General features: G+C 36.0%; 1 protein-coding gene across 1 annotated transcript; it reads left to right on the top strand.

Moving 5' to 3' along the window:
- Positions 1-6,788: 6,788 nt before the first annotated feature.
- LOC120283289 (nascent polypeptide-associated complex subunit alpha-like protein 2) lies at positions 6,789-10,210 on the top strand. Its single transcript, XM_039289930.1, has 3 exons — positions 6,789-6,976; positions 9,401-9,534; positions 9,698-10,210. Exons 1-3 carry the CDS (start codon positions 6,832-6,834, stop codon positions 10,031-10,033), a joined length of 615 nt encoding a protein of 204 aa, XP_039145864.1. The 5' UTR covers positions 6,789-6,831; the 3' UTR covers positions 10,034-10,210.
- The last annotated feature ends 8,015 nt before the right edge of the window (positions 10,211-18,225 follow it).

Below are 18,225 nucleotides of genomic sequence, written 5' to 3'. Positions count from 1 at the left end.
GATTGTGCAGTTGATAGTGGAGAAAGTCCATTTGATTAGAGATTGACAGTGAGCAGCTCATAGTAGGCAGAAAAGTTATACAGATAATAGAAGAAGAATCTTGGAGTTTCAGGTCGGTGATCATGTGTTCTTAGGAGTAGCTCCAACTAAAGGAGTTATCTATTTTGGTGTTAGAGGGAAGCTTAGCCCTTGATTTATCGGTCCATTTGAGATCTTGGAGCGTATTAGTGATGTAGCATATCGGCTTGCTCTACCACCATCACTTTCTCAAGTGCACGATGTGTTCCATGTTTAAATGCTAAAGTAGTTCATTTTGAATCCTGACCATGTGATACAGTTCTCTGACTTTGAACTTTATAATGATATGACATATGAGGAATGACCAGTTCAAGTGGTGGATTTCAAGGAGCAAGTACTTACAAGATGGATCATTAATTATGTCAAAGTTCAATGGAGCAATCACTTAGAGCGCGAGGCTACGTGGGAATTGGAATCAGAGATGCGCAAGAAATACCTGTATCTTTTCTGACAACTAGGTGAGAGTTTAGAGGACTAAACTACTCTCAAGGAGGGGAGATTGTGGACCCCACCATGTTATTATAATTTTAAATAAGACGTTATAGCTTATCCTTAGCATCTTTTAAAAAAATGATTTTAAAATTTTTATTTTGTTAATTCAAATTCCAGCCACGTCTCGCAAGCCTCTCACTTCGACGACCATGCCTTGGGATAAGAAAGAAGCACCTATAACTGTTACCCCACCTCTGGTTTTTTGATCCCATATGCATTAAGGAAGAGAGGAGTTTCTTCGTTCACAACATTGGATTTTTTTTTCCCACAAATTTCTTCTAAGGAAAGGAATCACAGGCGTGTATGGTCTGCATTTTGGCTATTAAATTCATAGTTATATCTCTTAGGTTTCGGGTGGTATGGGTTGTAATTCATTAGATATTAATTTAGGTAAACTGAGAGAGGTTAAATTGCTAACCTTGCATAGCTTTTAATATCATCTCTTTATTTCTGTGTTCATAGCATTGTATATTATTTCTGATTATCAAACATTGACTAGCACAATTATATCGAATCCATGTTCTTTTCCTGTAGGGTTACTGAGTGCTTTGGGGTTTTCAATTTGAGAGAATATTATTTATATCTATATAGTAAAAGGAGTAGGCACCTTTAGACTCAGTTTTTGTTCAATATGGCACTGCTTTAATTGTATGCCGTAATGGTGATACTTTTGTTGGTTAAACCTGTGTCTTGTTTTTACTTTGAATGATACCCCAAGCCTTCATATATTCTTAAAGAATTGGTGAGCCTTAGGTGTAGCCTTTTCAAGCTTGATTTCATTTCTGAGTGTTGTTAGTTCTTTTGAATGTTTGGACTTAATAGGTGGGACTGGTTCTTCATGGCTGAATAGTCTATTATTGGTGATTTTTTAAAGGTGGCATCTATCCATTGTTACAGTGGCCTAGTTAGAGTATTATTGTCATGTTAAAAAATTCCTGACAAGCATTCTGCATATTTAAATTGACATGGTTTACAGATGGTTGAATATTAGAGAAATATTAAAAAATTTAAATCTGTTTTATGATCATAGGAACTTTCTCAAAGCTTTGATCTTAATGTTCGAGTCGGGTTTTCTCGAATTTTGTTTCAAATTGGATTTGGAAAATTAGCGAGCACCAAGTAAGTAAACCATATATAAACCTGTATATATGTTTATATAAAAATTCTAGTTACCAGTAATGATTTGCATAATTATTTAATTATTTTGATTTTTAGTGATATAATATTTAAATGTTTTGGGTTTTAAATAATATGCCTTTCATTCATTTCAAAACTTATAGATTTTTATCTATTTAATTGTTTATTTAACCATTTGGTTCTAACACTTCACTTAATTTCGGATTGTATGTTTAGTTTGGCAGCCACTATACTTATGTATATTATATTCTTATTTTGTTTTTACTTGTGAACTTCTAGAAGCACTTGTTACTTAAGTATTGAATGGCTTGCAGAAATCATGATTTATAAGCTTAATTATGCATTCAGTTATTGATTACTTATACTTTAATTATTGTTGTCACATGCTTGATTAAATTCTAATTATTCTTGTCACATATTAGCATTATTATATTTTGAAATAATTGGAATTATTTTCATTAGAAAAATGGGATTATTGAATTTCACTATTTCGGCGTTGACAATGATTTTAGACACGGCATATTTTGATATAGTAACTTGTAGTCCCCAAGTTAACTTGCAATAACCTTATCATTGAGGGTTAAACACTGACCGTGTCGACATAAACCTTTGACTCTGATAAAAAACTATAGTTTCACATCGTTGCATCGGTGGAGAATAACGGCATATGGTAATCTAGCTTGGGTCACCTAGGATAAATAAATGAACTCTGAAAATCTAACTCGGGCCACTGAGTTTAAATATATGAATTTTAATGTTTAGTTTTCGGCATTAGTTATTTGGGGGACATATATACTCGTTTATTTGGAAAATTATATTTGTTTTAAATATTCTGAATTTTGGTTTATATTTCTAATATTTATTGTATAACGTCACACTTGAGCTTGTTTTTTTAAAGTTTTGAGTTATGTGATCCCGACATTTTTGTTTTTAGTGGGTGCTTACGAGCCTATCAAGCTCATAAATAGTTGTTTCCTCCAAGAGTAAGTGTGTGATGAATAGTTGAGCGGGGACCATTGAGAGAACACTAGTTGATTATCATGTAAATAGTTCTTCTGTTTGTGAACCTAGAACTTGTTATCTGTTTAAAGCTTTGACTCTTGCACTTTAGTTTTGCGTTGATCATAGTTGTAAACCTGGTTAATGTACCCCTTTAATTCTTTTGCTTTTGTGAGTTGATATTTTGTCATACTTTATGTTTGTGAGACAGATATTGAGGCATTGCGTGCCCACTTGGTCTCGGCCTTGTGGGTATGCTGCAATTTGTCAAGACATCTAGCCGGTGAGCCGGGTGCGGGACGTGACAATTAAAAATACCATTTATGTCACAATTATTAGCATATAATGTGAAAACACTTTTGTATGTTATAAAAATTATAAATATTTCTAATTATTTTTTTAATATAGTTCGTTTTGAATTGAAAAAAAAAAAAGACTCTATAACAAACTTTTTTACACAAATTCTTTTTACAACGTATCGTATGTTTCTCTAAAAATTCTTATACATATGTAGCATATTTAAATATGGAATGAATGTTTAGGAGCAGTTTTTAAATTTACTGAAATAGACTCAATAGGATGGTCAGCATAAATTCATTTTTAGTTTTTTACTTTCAATAACCCTCTCCCATTAATCCAAATTCATGTTAAATAAAAGATATAGAAATGTTAAAATTTACAACCATATGCGAATGTTTACAACGTATTGTATGTTTCTCTAAAAATGTGAGAAAGTAAGAAGGGTGGTAAGACGATGAACCTCCTGCGTGACCTCTGGTGAGGTTTCGGCGACGGCGAAGGTAACAGGGACGATGGTCAGGCGAGGGGTACGAGTGAGGATTGGGTGCATGCTTCCCAAGTGTCAAAGAAAGAATTGTCGAGCGGCATCCCCAAAAGTCCGGCCATGTCTTATGTCCAAGCGGTGTCTTCGTCTTCCTCAGGTGATCATCCTCCGGCAAATCGAGTAACGGCTAAGAAGAACTCGAAGAATGTTATTTCTGATCTTTGGAGTGGGGGCAACCTATCAAGTATTAAACGCCCCCGCTCTCCGAAAAGTCTGACGTGCAATCGCTGCTTTCGAACCTCACACTCAACGGTGGAATGCAGGCACCAGGTGGTGTGCCTAAGTTGCTCGTGTGTCGAGCATATGGCAGCTAGGTGCCCAGTGGAACCGTGTCACAACCCTCACCGCAAATGGTTGCATATCAGATCAAAGAGGATGTTGAACGAGTAGGTGGGTCAATTAGGCAGCAGGCTTTGGCCATGGCCACGGCTAGGCAACGGGCTGGTCAAGTTGCTATCTCTCTTCCGCTTACACCTAAAGTTTCGGATATCCGAGAAGATTTAGCGAAGGTGGCTATTCTCACTCGTTGATGGCTACGTCAACGAGTCAAGTATACTAGAGGTTGCACCATCGATCATCAACCATGCCCTCTCCAGACCTCTCACTCCTTTGAACGATTGAACGTATTTGGTACTGCTAAAAAACAGGGATGAGGTCAAGGACGTTTGTAAGTTGGGAATGTTCAAAATGGTAACTAAGGATGGCCCTTGTACATTAAAACTGGCTCCCTGGTCGACGGAGCTGGGGGTAGATAGGAGAGCGTCCGGTGAGGGTCAATGGCTCCTCTTATGAAATCTATCTCTGCACGAGTGGTGCTGGGGCATTATAGCTGAAGCCCTGCGAGCACCCGGGGGGTTGGTGGCTATCTCACAGGTGACTGTCCCACATAAACGGTTCCTATTGGCTTTGGTGCATCGGCGGGTTAGGGTCTCTCTTCCGCTTGAAATTAATTTCAGTTTGGGAATACAGAAATATCATGTTCTCATCATGAAAGATCGCGGTGCGTTTCCGACTTTCCATCGTGGGTATAGGAGGTACATTTTACTGGTGGAGGGGAAGGAGGCTTTGGCTGTTCCTTCAGCTTTGGGTCGTGCTACTCACAAAATTACGCTGGAGGGGAAAAGAAAGAAGCATCTTTCATATCCTTTGGATGGATCTCATAGCAATTCAACAGTAGAGCGTGGCTCCGGTTCTAGTGACTGGAGCGGGCACCTGAAGTATAGTGCTGAGCAGGAGCAGCAGGAGCGTGGTGCTGAGCGGGAGCAGCTGTCACTGCCCGCCGGTGCGGGTATTATTGTTGGAACAAAGGGATCGGTAATTGAGCCTTGCTCCCATGATCGGTCGCCGGTGGTGGAGCCTCGCTCCCACAACGACGTTGAGGAAACCATCACTCGTCTTTGGACCAATGTGCGATGGACTGATAGTCATTCTGATTATCGGCGTCGGGTTGTTGGTCGAGATCGGGCTCAGTCTCCCGGGCATGTACGTTCAGAGAAGCTTGATGCCACCAGGTCTCTAGGTTCAAGACACCGACGTATCGAGCAGTGGAAGGTTCGGACTCTGAACGAGTAACAGGTACGAGACAAGGCAGATGTAGGGTTGGGATCGTCCGAGGATGTTGCCTCCGAGGTTGCAAAACCGAGATCAATGTCCATGACCAAGGTTGCCATGCAGGGCGACGTAGAGACCACACACACACGCCATTTGATTTGGTGCCACATGAGAGGCCAAATCTACCTATGGGTGATAACTTGATGGACTTTGAAGTTTGGCTTAATTCAAAGTTGGGCCATGATTTTGGGTCTAATAGCAATGAAATGTTGGCTGGGGATCCGATCCTAATCTGTGAGGTGGGCCATGTTGTGGGTCGGAATTGGGAAGATAGTGCTAAGGCAGATATGCACACTCTTGGGCCTGAATGTGGTCCTGAGTCAAACCTTCTCCGTGGGCCTAAATTGATGTTAGGGATTGGGCCAACTTCAGAGTCACATTTGGGTAATGAGAGCTCTATGTCAAAGGAGGGTTTAAATTCTAGGCCTCCACATGTTAACATTTCAGATTTACCCGATGAGTCTCCTGGCACAATTGTTGCTATGCCAACTATGGCACCTCCTCTGGGGTTTATTTGGCAATTTTTGGCAAGCTTATGGGCCTTGGTCCCGATGAACATTAACCCATCGTCTGAGGTTAATTCTTTGGTTATGGACTCCAAGGAGGTGGAGAGGTCTGAGATGCAAGCGGGGGACCTTGATTCACCATATCACAGTTCTGAATCAGATGACTCGATGGCAGAAATTGAGAAAAATCTCCGTGTTCTTTTGCCAGACTTACCAGTGGAGAAGGATGCCTCTATTGCAGTCCAAGCTAAAGAACTAGAAGAAGTGAGAGATTGAAAAAACCTCCTTCTAGATTCAACGAGGATACTGAGCCACTAAAGTCAACTAAGAAGAAAGTGTCAAAGGGGGAGCACTTGGAAGAGGGTGCTCAGGAAAAGTTAACTGACTCCATGACGTCCATCCGTAAAAGTCTGGAGTTCTTAGGATGTTCAGGACTTGGGTACGGGCTAGAATTCATGTTGTGACATTGGGTTCCTTCAAGGGTTGTTGGTCTTCTCGTTGCTATATTTTGTTTTTGGCTTTCTTTTGTTTCTTTACAACTTCTAGTGGTCTATTGTAGTACTTTCTGATCTCCAGGTCGTTTCTTAGAGGATTGTGTTCTATTTTTGTTCTAATTGAAGTGAGTTATCCACATTTAAAAAAAAAAATGTGAATGTTTGTGTATGTTGCCAATGAGATATATTATGCATAAATAAAGCAAAATCATTAAAAACTAGAATTACAAGCACCTTTTAACAATTTTCTTTTTCAATATATATTTCACAATGAAAATTATTTAACAGCTATTTTTTTATTATTAAAATAATTTCTTTATATAATTTTAATTATGTTTACTAAACATTTGTTCTCATATGATTCATTTTTACCCTTTACATAATTAACTTATGTTGCATTTACAAATGCTTTAAACTCTAATATTCAGATGATAAAATAAACATGACTGAAATTTCTAAAAAAAAATTTATTTATTTATTTATTTTTTTAAATTTTCTGTGGGGCTATGGACTCCGTTGAGATTGTGTTATGATCCAACGGCTCAGAGCCGCTGAACAAAAGCACGTGAGCCGCGCGTGATATCAGCCCCAGTATATAAACCCTTGGGGTATCAATAGGAAGAGATAGCGCCGCCATTCTCTCTCTTCCTCTCGCTTCTCTCCGTTGGTGATGCCGGGGCCGATGGTACAAGAGGAGGCGGAGAAGCTCGAGGAGCAACTCAAGAAGCTCGACGTTGAGGAGCCTATCGTCGAGGACGTCAAGGAGGATGAGGCAGATGACGATGATGAGGATGAAGATGAGGAAGATGCTGAAGGTATTGTTTATTCTCTGATTCTCTTTTTGTGATTTTTACTGATTCTCTGATCCTCATCTAATGTTGTTGTTATTAATCTTACGGAGTTGAAATTAAATGAAGAAAATCCATGGATGTGTTCTTTTTAATTTGTATTCTGTATGATCTTTGCCTTGTTGGCTTGGTATGATTGTGAATTGGAGATGCTTAATCTGAGGGAGTGTTTATAATTGAGAATTAGACATGAACAGTCTGAGTTTTTCAATTTATATTAAAAGTTGAGATTTGGTGAGTGATGAACCAAATAACTGATTCTTTTTATTGGAAGAAAGGGGAATCATATATTGGAAGTTCAAATTTAGGTGTACATAGTTTAAAGTTATGAACTCTATGTTGAAAGATTAAATTGTATTGGATGATTTAGTGCTTGTTTGTTTTCGTTGAAATTGGAGAAGCCTAAACTAGGGTGGATGTTAGGAGTTTCTGTGAGAAGGGCATGGTATATTTGGCTAAAACAAAAGTTCTTAGATTTACCCTGCCTTTTAGGTCTTGTTTGTGTTATCGTTGTCGTCTCTTGGGAATGCATTATGAATTTTCTTAGATTTACCCTGCCTTTTTAGGTCTTGTTTGTGTTATCTTTGTCGTCTCTTGGAAATGCATTATGAAAGTTCTTAGATTTACCGTCTTTTTAGGTCTTGTTTGTGTTATCCTTGTCGTCTCTTGGGAATGCATTACGAAAGTTCTTAGATTTACCATCTTTGTAGGTCTTGTTTGTGTTATTTTTGTCGTCTCTTGGGAATGCATTATGAAAGATCCTTGGTCATGCCATCTCTAGGGAGTGCACTATGAAAGTTCCTTTGTCACATCATCCCTAGGGGATGGATCGTCAGAGTTTCTTTGTCGTGCCATCTCTTCAGAATTCATGTCAAAGTTCCTTGTTGTTTGGTTCGAGGGAGTGCATTATGAAGTAATATATATTATCAGGGTAGACTAAATGAAAATTGAAAACTGGTGAAGGCGTCTAATAATGAATTTCTTGTTGTGTCTTTTACTCTGCTAATTAACTAATAGAAACCAGAAAAGACACAACATGGAGTGAATTATAAAGTTCTAAAGCAGTGGTTTATTGTTCCACTTTCTAAAAATGCGTTCATGGGAATTGAGTTTATTGACTTAAAAGTGGATAAACTAATGGCTGTGTTAGTCCCTTCATTACTTATTATGGTTAAGCTTCTGTATCCATAATTGCTTAAAGTAAGATCTGATAGAGCGTAATGGATTTTATGGTTCTTACAAGGATTCAACCTGCCAGACGGCCTTTTTGTTTCCACCTATGGTTTTTGTTTGGTTTGCCCATATAATGGTCTGGAAAATTATATTTCCATATAAATTTTGGGCATTTGTGTTCATTCTCCTTATGTTTTGTGATATGTAAGTTTGCAAAGTATATGAATATCCATAATCTCAAACAATTGCTCATATCCAATGTTCGAAATGTTGCGTTTTTTCTTTCCTAAGATTTTCAAAGGTTTGAATGACATTAAAATCTAAATGATTTAATAGGGGTTCGTAACTTTCCTCTTATATAACTTCTTGAATTTCAAAAGCAAGATAGCATTTTAGTGTTTGAGAAACTTTCGTGATGTGTGCTTGGTATTCTTAGCCTAGCTTATTTGTTTAACATTTATTTTAATAAAGCTTAATCTTATATATGTTAACTCTGAAGTGAACAGCCTCCATTCTTTGTTTCTTCTGATTTGAATGGGTTACTGTGTTGATATTTCAAAACAAAAATTTAAAATCTTGGAAAATAAAGTAAATTCCTTGTCTTAATGGATTAGATAAATCAAGGGCCAAGTGCTAAAATGAATTTTAATATTATACTAAATTTTATAATTAGTTTTTTTTTTTTGGTTCTTGATAATACTAATGTTGTAAGTGACTTCACCCAAAAGAACCATATGTACAAGTACAAAGCAAACTATATTTACTCCTTCATTGTTCATTTTTTAAGCATGTGGCAGTGTTTTCAAGATGTGCAAAAAAGTTTTTGTTGGCAACATCGCTGAATATCAGTCCTGCCTAGCCGCAAACCCCATAGTAAAACTTAATGTTTGCTTCAGTATGTGGACATTTGCTGAAAGGTTAAAATGGTGACTCCTGTTGATAAGGCTTACTAATCGTTAGAATGTCAAATACGTCAACAAGTTGCATCAAATTTATTTTACAATACTATTCTGCATGCTTGCATTTTTAAGACTGTTAAGGTCCTCTTCTCATTTTTCCATATTCCATTTATCTTCTTCTATAGGCCACCTTCCTAACAGTATATGATTAGAATGCTGCTGTATGTGAGATGAATGTGGGTTGCTTGCTGGGACAGTTGATCCTTTATATGCGTAAGTCAACTTTGTATCAAATTAGATTAACCTCTAGTCTCCACAGGTGACAAAGAAACTGGTGCAACTGAGGGCTCTAAACAAAGCAGGAGTGAGAAAAAGAGCCGTAAGGCAATTATGAAGCTCGGACTGAAACCGGTCACAGGTGTCAGCAGGATTAATATAAAAAGGAACAAAAATGTAAGTTATCAAAGTTCTCGCTAATCAAAGAGTTCTGAGTATCGTTTCCTGTCAAATGTTGTCCTATGACCCATAGTCAAGTAGCAATGTAGCTCTCATCTCATGTTACCATGTTTGATATAATTTGTTAAAATTTCTTTTGTTCATTGAACTCTCATTACAGATTATGTTCGCTATCACCAAACCAGAAGTCTTCAAGTGTCCGAACTCTGACACATATGTCATATTTGGTGAGGCAAAGATCGAAGACCTGAGCTCTCAGATACAGAGCCAAGCTGCTCAGCAGTTCAGGATGCCAGACTTAAGCAATGTGGTGGCCAAGCCAGAGGCATCTGCACCTGTCGAAGAGGAAGAGGAAGAAGTTGACGAGACTGGAGTCGCTCCTGGAGATATTGAGCTTGTTATGACTCAGGCTGGAGTGTCACGAGCGAAGGCTGTTACTGCTCTCAAAGCACACGATGGAGATATCGTTGGTGCCATCATGGAGCTCACTGCTTAGAGAGTGAGATTGTCATCTGACCTTTCTTCATTTTGTCCTGCAGACTGTTCTCTTTCTTTGTCTAGCTAATTAAGGTGCTTGAATGTTATTGTCTTCAATAATCTATGTACTTTTAGGGACTTTAGGTCTATGAACCTGTCTCACTAAAATTCTTATTTTTGTGAACTTTTTGGTTGATGGTGTTTGTCCATGCTTGCTTTTTTATTCTATGAATAGCAAAATTGCACAAAGCCCCTGCAGAGTTTGTAATTGCGTACCTTTTGGAAAACAAGCGATCCATGCTTTTTTTTTTTTATTTTATGAATAGCAAAATTGCACGAAGCCCCCTACAGAGTTTGCAAGTACGTATTTTTTGAAAAACAAGGGGTCTTCGGGATAGTTACATTGATGGTCGCAAATGTGTTTTAGTTATAACGCAGTGGCCACAAATGTTTTTAAGTTATTATAATGCAATGGTCAAAAGTCTTTTTTTAATAACCTGATGGTCACAAGAATTTGTTCTGGGTGCATGAGAGGCCATATGGGCCTCTTTTTGGGTTGTTTTCGGTGATAGTGTTGATGTGGTTACCAACTCAAAATATTTAATTCAGATCCATGTCTTACGTGGTAGTCCAGCACACCTTCAACTTAATTAGTGGTATGTTTTTACCTCATCATTGCCAGCTCAGCGCACTCTTATTCACCTTGTCCCAATCCCAACCAGCATGTCCAAACTAGGGCATCACTCCGGCCCTAATCTGAAGGTGCCTCATCTCTCCTTGGCAGTCCAAATGCATAGGTTTCTCGAGCTTAGGCCGGTGGGATTCGCTCCTTTGCATGCATTTATAAGGGTTGCATTTGTGGCTTCTTTGCCGGCGAGTGTTTCCCTTTCTTCTTTTTCTTTGTATCTTTATTTTATGATCCATTAAATTAAATGATTGTAATAAAGGTTGTAATTCAGTTTTATAGTGATGAATATTATGAAGTTGTAATGGATTTCATTGGACTAATTAGGAGATGGCAAATACAGCCTGTACACAGGTAATGATTTAGTAATGTATTTCATTGGACTAATTAGGTTGTGCATCATTTGCAGCATGATCAAGTAATGTATTTCATATGTATTTCATTGGACTAATTAGGAGATGACAAATACAACCTGTAGACAGGTAATGTATTTCACTACACTAATTAGGAGCATGATCAGGTAATGTATTTTATTGGACTAATTAGGTTGTGCATTATCTATAGCATGATCAGGTAAAATATGCTTCATTGCATTTAAAACCTGTACACACACATATAATGACCATTTGCAGCATAAATTAACCTCACAATCATTTAACTAATTAGGAGATGGCAAATACAACCTCACATTCATTTCATTGGATAAATCATACAACATAGATACAAAGTAAATCAGTTAATTCCATTACAACTTCACAATATTCATTATAAAACTGAATTCCAACTCCATTACAAAGAAGAAGAAGAAGAAGAAAAAGGTGAAACACTCACCAACAAAGAAGCCACGGATGCAACCCTCACAGATGCACACAAATGACCGAATCCCACCAGCATGAGGCTGAGAAACCTATGCATTTAGACTGCCAAGGAGAGAGGAGGCACCTTCAGATTAGGGCTGGAGTGATGCCCTAGTTTGGACATGATGGTCAGGCTTAGGACAAGGTGAAGAAGAGTGAGCTGAACTGGCGATGATGAGGCGATGATGAGGCGATGTCATGTCCACTAATTAAGTTGAAGGTGTGCTGGACTGCTATGTAAGACATGGATCTAAATTTTATATTTAGAGCTGGTAACCACATCAACACTCACCGAAAACAGCTCAGAAAAAGACCCTTGTGGCCTCTCGTGAGCCCAGAACAATTTTTTATGGCCGCCAGAGAGACTTGTGGCCATTGTGTTATAACTTAAAAACATTTGTGACCACCAATGTAACTATCCAAGGGGTCCTCTGAGAAAATGAAGGTAGTAAAAATTTGCTTATATATATATATATATTTTTATAAAAGTGGATAAATCTTAATTTATTAGAAAAAAAAAGTAATACACGGAACAAAAGGAAGATTACATGAACTAGAACTAAATAACTTGAAACTAGAAGCAAAAATTAAAACAAACAAAAAAAACGAGAAAAATTAGTTCCACCGGTGGTAAATTAGTAAGCTTACAAAGAAAAAAATTATTTCCGAGGCGGAAGATTCTCTAGGTTCTAAAGTTAGGGTTGTCACAAAATTAAGACTCCATTAAATTGTTGGGGGTGATTCGTTGAGTATAGTTTTTTTGGAATTATGAGCTGCATTTATCCAAATAACAAGCATGTAAGCAATTTTACAGATAATTGAAAGATAAGATGATGTTGTGTATGAAAAAAATGTGATTATTCCATTTGATCCAAATAGATCAACAGATTGGGCAAATAAGGAGATTTCCTAGGCCGAAGGTATTGAACATTGCACGGTAATATACCTATTAGAGCTAGATTCTATAGTCAGTATCATTTGACACCAGTCAAGATGATATGGCAATGATGATGACTTGGCAAGGTTAGTGACATGGCAAGATGATTTAGCAAAGGATAATGATGTGGCTTGAAGACTAGAAAATCATGGTTGGTGCTATATTTGGAGGATCTCTCAAGAAAGCATATGGAGCTATCTTTAGTAAGAGCTTATATTTGGAGGATCTCTCTCAATGAACCAAGTGGAAAAAATCTATTAAAGCTGTCTTTGGTAAGAGCGTCAACTTTAGAAGATCTCTCTTAAGGAGCACGCAAAAGGCATGTGAAAAATATCTACATAACTATTTTTGGAAGGAGATCTATTTGAAGACACAATGATATCTATGGCCACAACTAATTGATGAGATCAAAGCTATATTTAGAGAAGCTATATAAGGCAAGTGGGTTGCAACTTCAAGAGCAAGCAAGCAAGATCCTAACCTTATGAAGTTAAAGACTAAATGAAGACACTTATATATTTGGCAAGTGAATCTATCAAGCAACCACTTGGAGACAAAATCTCATCAAGACCATATTTGGATACAACTAAAGATTTGTTCGAATTTGGAGGGAATTTAAATATGGAGGCAAAGCTAAATAGAATCACATCTATTGTTGGCAAGGAGCATCAAGGTTAAAGGATCTCTCTTGAAAAGCAAGTTTATCTAAAGGTATGATTTAATCTACCTTTGATAAGATCCAAGATGATAAGATCTATCTTTGGTAAACTCTTTTCTCATGAGAGATTTATTTCTTGAAGACCATGTGGAGGATATTCTAAAGAAAGAAGTAATCTATTGTTAGCAAGTATAAATATCATTACTTGAAGACCAAGGATTGCATGGTGCTTAGTTTGGTGTGAAGCTATTTGAAGACACAAACTAAGAAAGGCTAGGGTAAGCCAACATAATTCTCAAGAACATAATTAACAATGCAATTTGAAGAAAAGATCCAAAGCTAATTATGGGTGGAGTTATTTGAAAAGACAAGCTATTCAAGGGCATAAGCTATCTTTGGCAAGTACAAAAATTTGGAAGATGATTGATGGCCCAAGCTTGGATGAATAAAAATCATGCTTGGAAGATATTAAAGAGCTAAACTTTACTGGGATGAGATCAAGTTCAGTAACAATATATTGAAGACCAAACTTGGATGAATGAAGACCATGTTTGATGATTTTGTGAGGACCAAACTTGGACCAACTTGGATGAATGATGATCAAGTTTGATGATTTTGTGACGACCAAACTTGGACGAAGTTTGAAAAAAAGATTGAGGAGATCTTTGGAGACCATCTTTGGTGAGATGGATTCACGCCTTAGTGGGTGCAACTCTCGGGAGAGGGACCTATTGATATAACCTGAGGAAAGAGGCTAGTTGCTGGGGGCAGGAGCTTAGGAGATGCCGATTGCATCGACGCAAACTGAAGCAACTAGGAGGATTGGAGGTGTCATAGGTCTTGTTACAACGGGAGCTGGGACTTAGTCAAGATCAGTAGGTGGGTCGCATTGCAAGCTCGGTTGCAACTAGAGTTGCAATGTCTAACTTTGGAAGGTGTCCAAGTTAGAAAGCCGTAGAGAGTCTAAAAGAGAAAGCTTTGTTGGGACGTAGAGACGTACATATAAGATACCATACTTTGAGATTTAGAATAAGCCACAAGTGAGAGACCCTAGCGTGGGTTGAAGAGACTGGGTATTAGGCAATTAGAAAGGGTTATTCTTTGTCATTGTGTGAGTGAGAGTGAGTGTTTTACTCTTCATTCTTTACCTCTTTTAGTAGATTGTTCTCTCCAGGCTCAGCCACCAGACGTAAGCAAGGTTGCGCTGAACTATATAACCAATTCATGTGTCTCCTTTCTCTTGCATGTTTGATTGAGTGTGATTGCATTAGATAAGAGGTTGAGCGAAAAATTATCACATTTCTACTCCTCTGGAACTAACGGTACCCAAAATCTAAAGGCAAACAAGCAGTTGAAGAGCAAGTTATCTGGGATTTTCCACTATTTCATGGTAAAGAATGCAAGTAATCGTGGAGATTCTATTGCAACAACATTTTGTCAGATTGTCCAAATTTAAACTTTTATTATCCAAAGCATGCCAAAAAAATATTTTAACTTTAAGAGGGCATATCCCATCCCATAAAGTTTTACTAAGGGAGCATCTAAGGCCACCATCATCAAGATATTGTAGAAGAATTTAATTGAAAATTTCACATTTTTGTCCCAAATGGCCAAAGACTTTTAATCCAAACTGTTAGTTAATCTTGTGATAAGTTTTCTTAAATTTTTCGGAGATCAGAACTAAGGGGTAGTTGATGGTAACAATTGGAATTCAAACACTGTGAGGTAGGGGTTCTGTCATTCATATATATATATATATATATATATATATATTAAAGCAAAAGACAAAAGTACGACGTGTCAAGCTCCCATAAAAAGTTTTTCCAAAACATAAATTAAATATAAAATAATTATCTTACAAATTTAATTTAAAAATACAAATAGATTACTTTTTCATGATAATAAAACTTATCTCTCTTATTTAGTTAATGTTTTTAAAATAGCTTTTTAAAATATTTAATTAATATTTTTAAAATAATTTTTTTTTTTGAAATTTAAAATATGAAATATGTTAATTTATATCATTATAAATTAAAGTCTTTTATTTGTTAAATTATAATAGTATTTATCATATATCATATATCAATTGTAAAATTATTAGTAATAATATCCTATCTTATCTAAATTTAAATATTAGATTTTTTTTCTATATATAAATAAAGATTATGTCAATTTTTATTAATATTTTTAAAATATAAATTAATTCATCTAAGGATAAATTAAAGTTTTTTATTGAAGAATTAAAAAATTTACAATGATAAATATCCTACTTTATCTAATTTTTAATATTATTGTCAAGCCAAAGTTCTCATTAATCAATCATTCATTTAGTTTAATATTTCTTTAATTATTGTTTCTGTTAAGTCTGATGACGTAGGATTGGCATTATATGACAAACCAAGTGATGACATGGCAAGAAGATGATGACATGGCATGTGGTGACTCATCAAAGGAAAAGATGACTAGGATGATGATGTGGCAAAAGATGTTATCATGACATTTAATGGAGATCAAGGTGGAGATTTGATTAAGATCTATATTGAAGATATTTCTCTCAATACAATCATGTGATGATAAACTATTTTTGGAAAGTGCATCAAGACTATAGGGTTTTTTCTAGAAAGGCAAGTTTTATTTTTGATGTGATTATCTATCCTTGGTAAGATCCGGGATGATTATTCATATCTTTGATAGAGCTCCTTTTTAGAAAGATCTATTTGAAAAGAGAGGAATATTCTATTATTGGCAAGAGTTCAAGATAATAAAGATTATGTGAAGCTATTAGAAGACACAAGTTAAACTTGGTATGAAGTTATTTGAAGACACAAAGATTTAGTTTAGTGTGAAGCTATTTGAAGACACAAACTAAATAAGGTAAAGACATACCAAGGAGATCATCAAGACCATATTTAGCATTACTATATTGAAGGAAGATTCAAGAGCTATCTATGGGCGGAACTATTTATGGAGACTAGTCATATGAGGAGATTGATTGAAGATTACATGTGATATGATTAGAGATTTGGAGATCCAAGCATGGATGATTGAAGATCATGCTTGAAGATATTGAAGACTAAACTTGGATGAAGACAAGATCAAGTTTAGTAACAATATTTCCATGAGTCAAACGAAGATCATTTGGAAGACCAAACTTGGGCCAAGTTTGGAAAGGAAGATCGGGAGATCTTCGGTGGCTATCTTTGGTGAGATGGTCATGTGTGCCTTGGTGGGCACGTCCCTCGGGAGAGAAAGACCTTCTGAAGTGATGTGAGGAAGGAAGCAGCTGCAAGCAGGAGGAGCTCGGGTCGAGTCAACTGCTACGAGGTGGACTGAAAGAACCGAGAGGTTGAAGGTCGCAGATTCGGGTGCATCTGGTTAGAACTCAGTCATGTTCAGTAAGGTGGGCCATGTTGCAACTAGGTGTTGCAACATCTAACTTTGGAAGGTGTCCAAGTTAGGAAGCCACGGAGAATTCTAAAAGAGGTAACTTTGTAGACGTCGGTGCGTCTATATAAGACATCTTGCTCGAAGATTTAGGATGGCGCCAACAAGTGAGAGACTCTTTGGTGAGAGTTGAGTGTGTGGCCGTCGGGCAATCTTGAGAGGATTTTTTTTTGTATTGAGAGAGTGAGTGAGTTTTGTACTCCTTGTTCCTATACCTCTTTTAGTGGATTGTTTCTCCGGGCCTGGCCCCCCAGATGTAGGCAAGGTTGTGCCGAACTGGGTTACCAATTTGCTTGTCTCCTTTATCTTGCTTTGATTGTGTGTGAGTGTTTAATCTTTGAGTGAGTTTTTGAGTGAACTTAACACATCACACCCCCTCCGGAACCATCAGTTTCATTTGTTATTGTTGTTAATTGTGTGATAGTTTTGATTGATTAGGTTCTAGGTTCAATTGTTATTGCTTCAAAAGCTAAAGTTGTTGTCGGTTTATGAGTGCTTGCAACTATTGCTATGATGGTTCAATTAGAGTTGATGGCACTTCAACTACTTAGATATCAAGCAATAATAAAAAAAGATAGAGTAAGAAAGTTTTTTTTTTTAAGTAATTCATATAAGGTGACTTTATTTGTATTAATTAACTATAGATTATCATTTAATTTCAATGAAAATGATATAATTTATTGATATCATTTGCTATAAATAGTAATACTACAATCATATATATCATTTATATGCATATTAGTAATTTCATTAGGTATATCACTAATCATTTTAATGTGTAAATAGATTGCGGGTTGTTTTTTTAATTAACTTGCTTTATTTATTCAATGGATAGCACAAGTTGGCTTATACTTAATTTTTAATTGGAAAACAAGAATCAATCTCGACTAATCCGGATTATGGAAGAAAATTAAGTTGTAGGTATCATACAACATATGTCAAATTGTAAAATTAATAATAATAAATATCCTATTTTATCTATATTCAAATATTAGAGATTTTGTGTATATGGGTTAAGTTAATTCATCTCATAATAAATTTAAGTCTTTTATTTATTTTTCAGGTTTTCATTAATTTGTCAGTTTTTTATATTAATATTTTTAAAATAATTTTTCAAAATATAAATTTAGTGTAATTCATCTAATGATAAATTAAAGTTGTTTATTTGTCAAATTATAATATTAATAATGATAAATATTATATTTTATCTTATTTTTAATATTATAGCTATAGATAGGAAGTAAGTTCATTAATCAATCAATTATTTGATATATTATTTGTAAATTACTATTTTATGTGTTATATTTGTTAATTGCGTGATGGTTTTGATTGATTAGATTTAAGGTCCGATGGGATTGATAATGCTTCAGAAACTTTGAGTGCTTGCAGCTATTGGTAAAACTGTTATTGTTGAAGATGATGTTTCAATTAGAGGAGAGGTGGTTCTTCAATTACTCAAATTTCAAGCAATAAGATAAAATTAATGAAGTAAGGAAAAATGTATCGGTAATTTATTATTTTATTGTTTTAGTAATTCATATATGACAACTTTATTCGTGTTAATTTCGTGAGTTTAGCTTCATTAGATTGAAGATTATCATTTAAATTAAATGAAGATATTATAATTTAT

This window comes from Dioscorea cayenensis, chromosome 19, assembly GCF_009730915.1.
Source record: "Dioscorea cayenensis subsp. rotundata cultivar TDr96_F1 chromosome 19, TDr96_F1_v2_PseudoChromosome.rev07_lg8_w22 25.fasta, whole genome shotgun sequence".
Taxonomy (NCBI): domain Eukaryota; kingdom Viridiplantae; phylum Streptophyta; class Magnoliopsida; order Dioscoreales; family Dioscoreaceae; genus Dioscorea; species Dioscorea cayenensis.
This window is presented reverse-complemented; position numbering and strand designations above follow the sequence as displayed.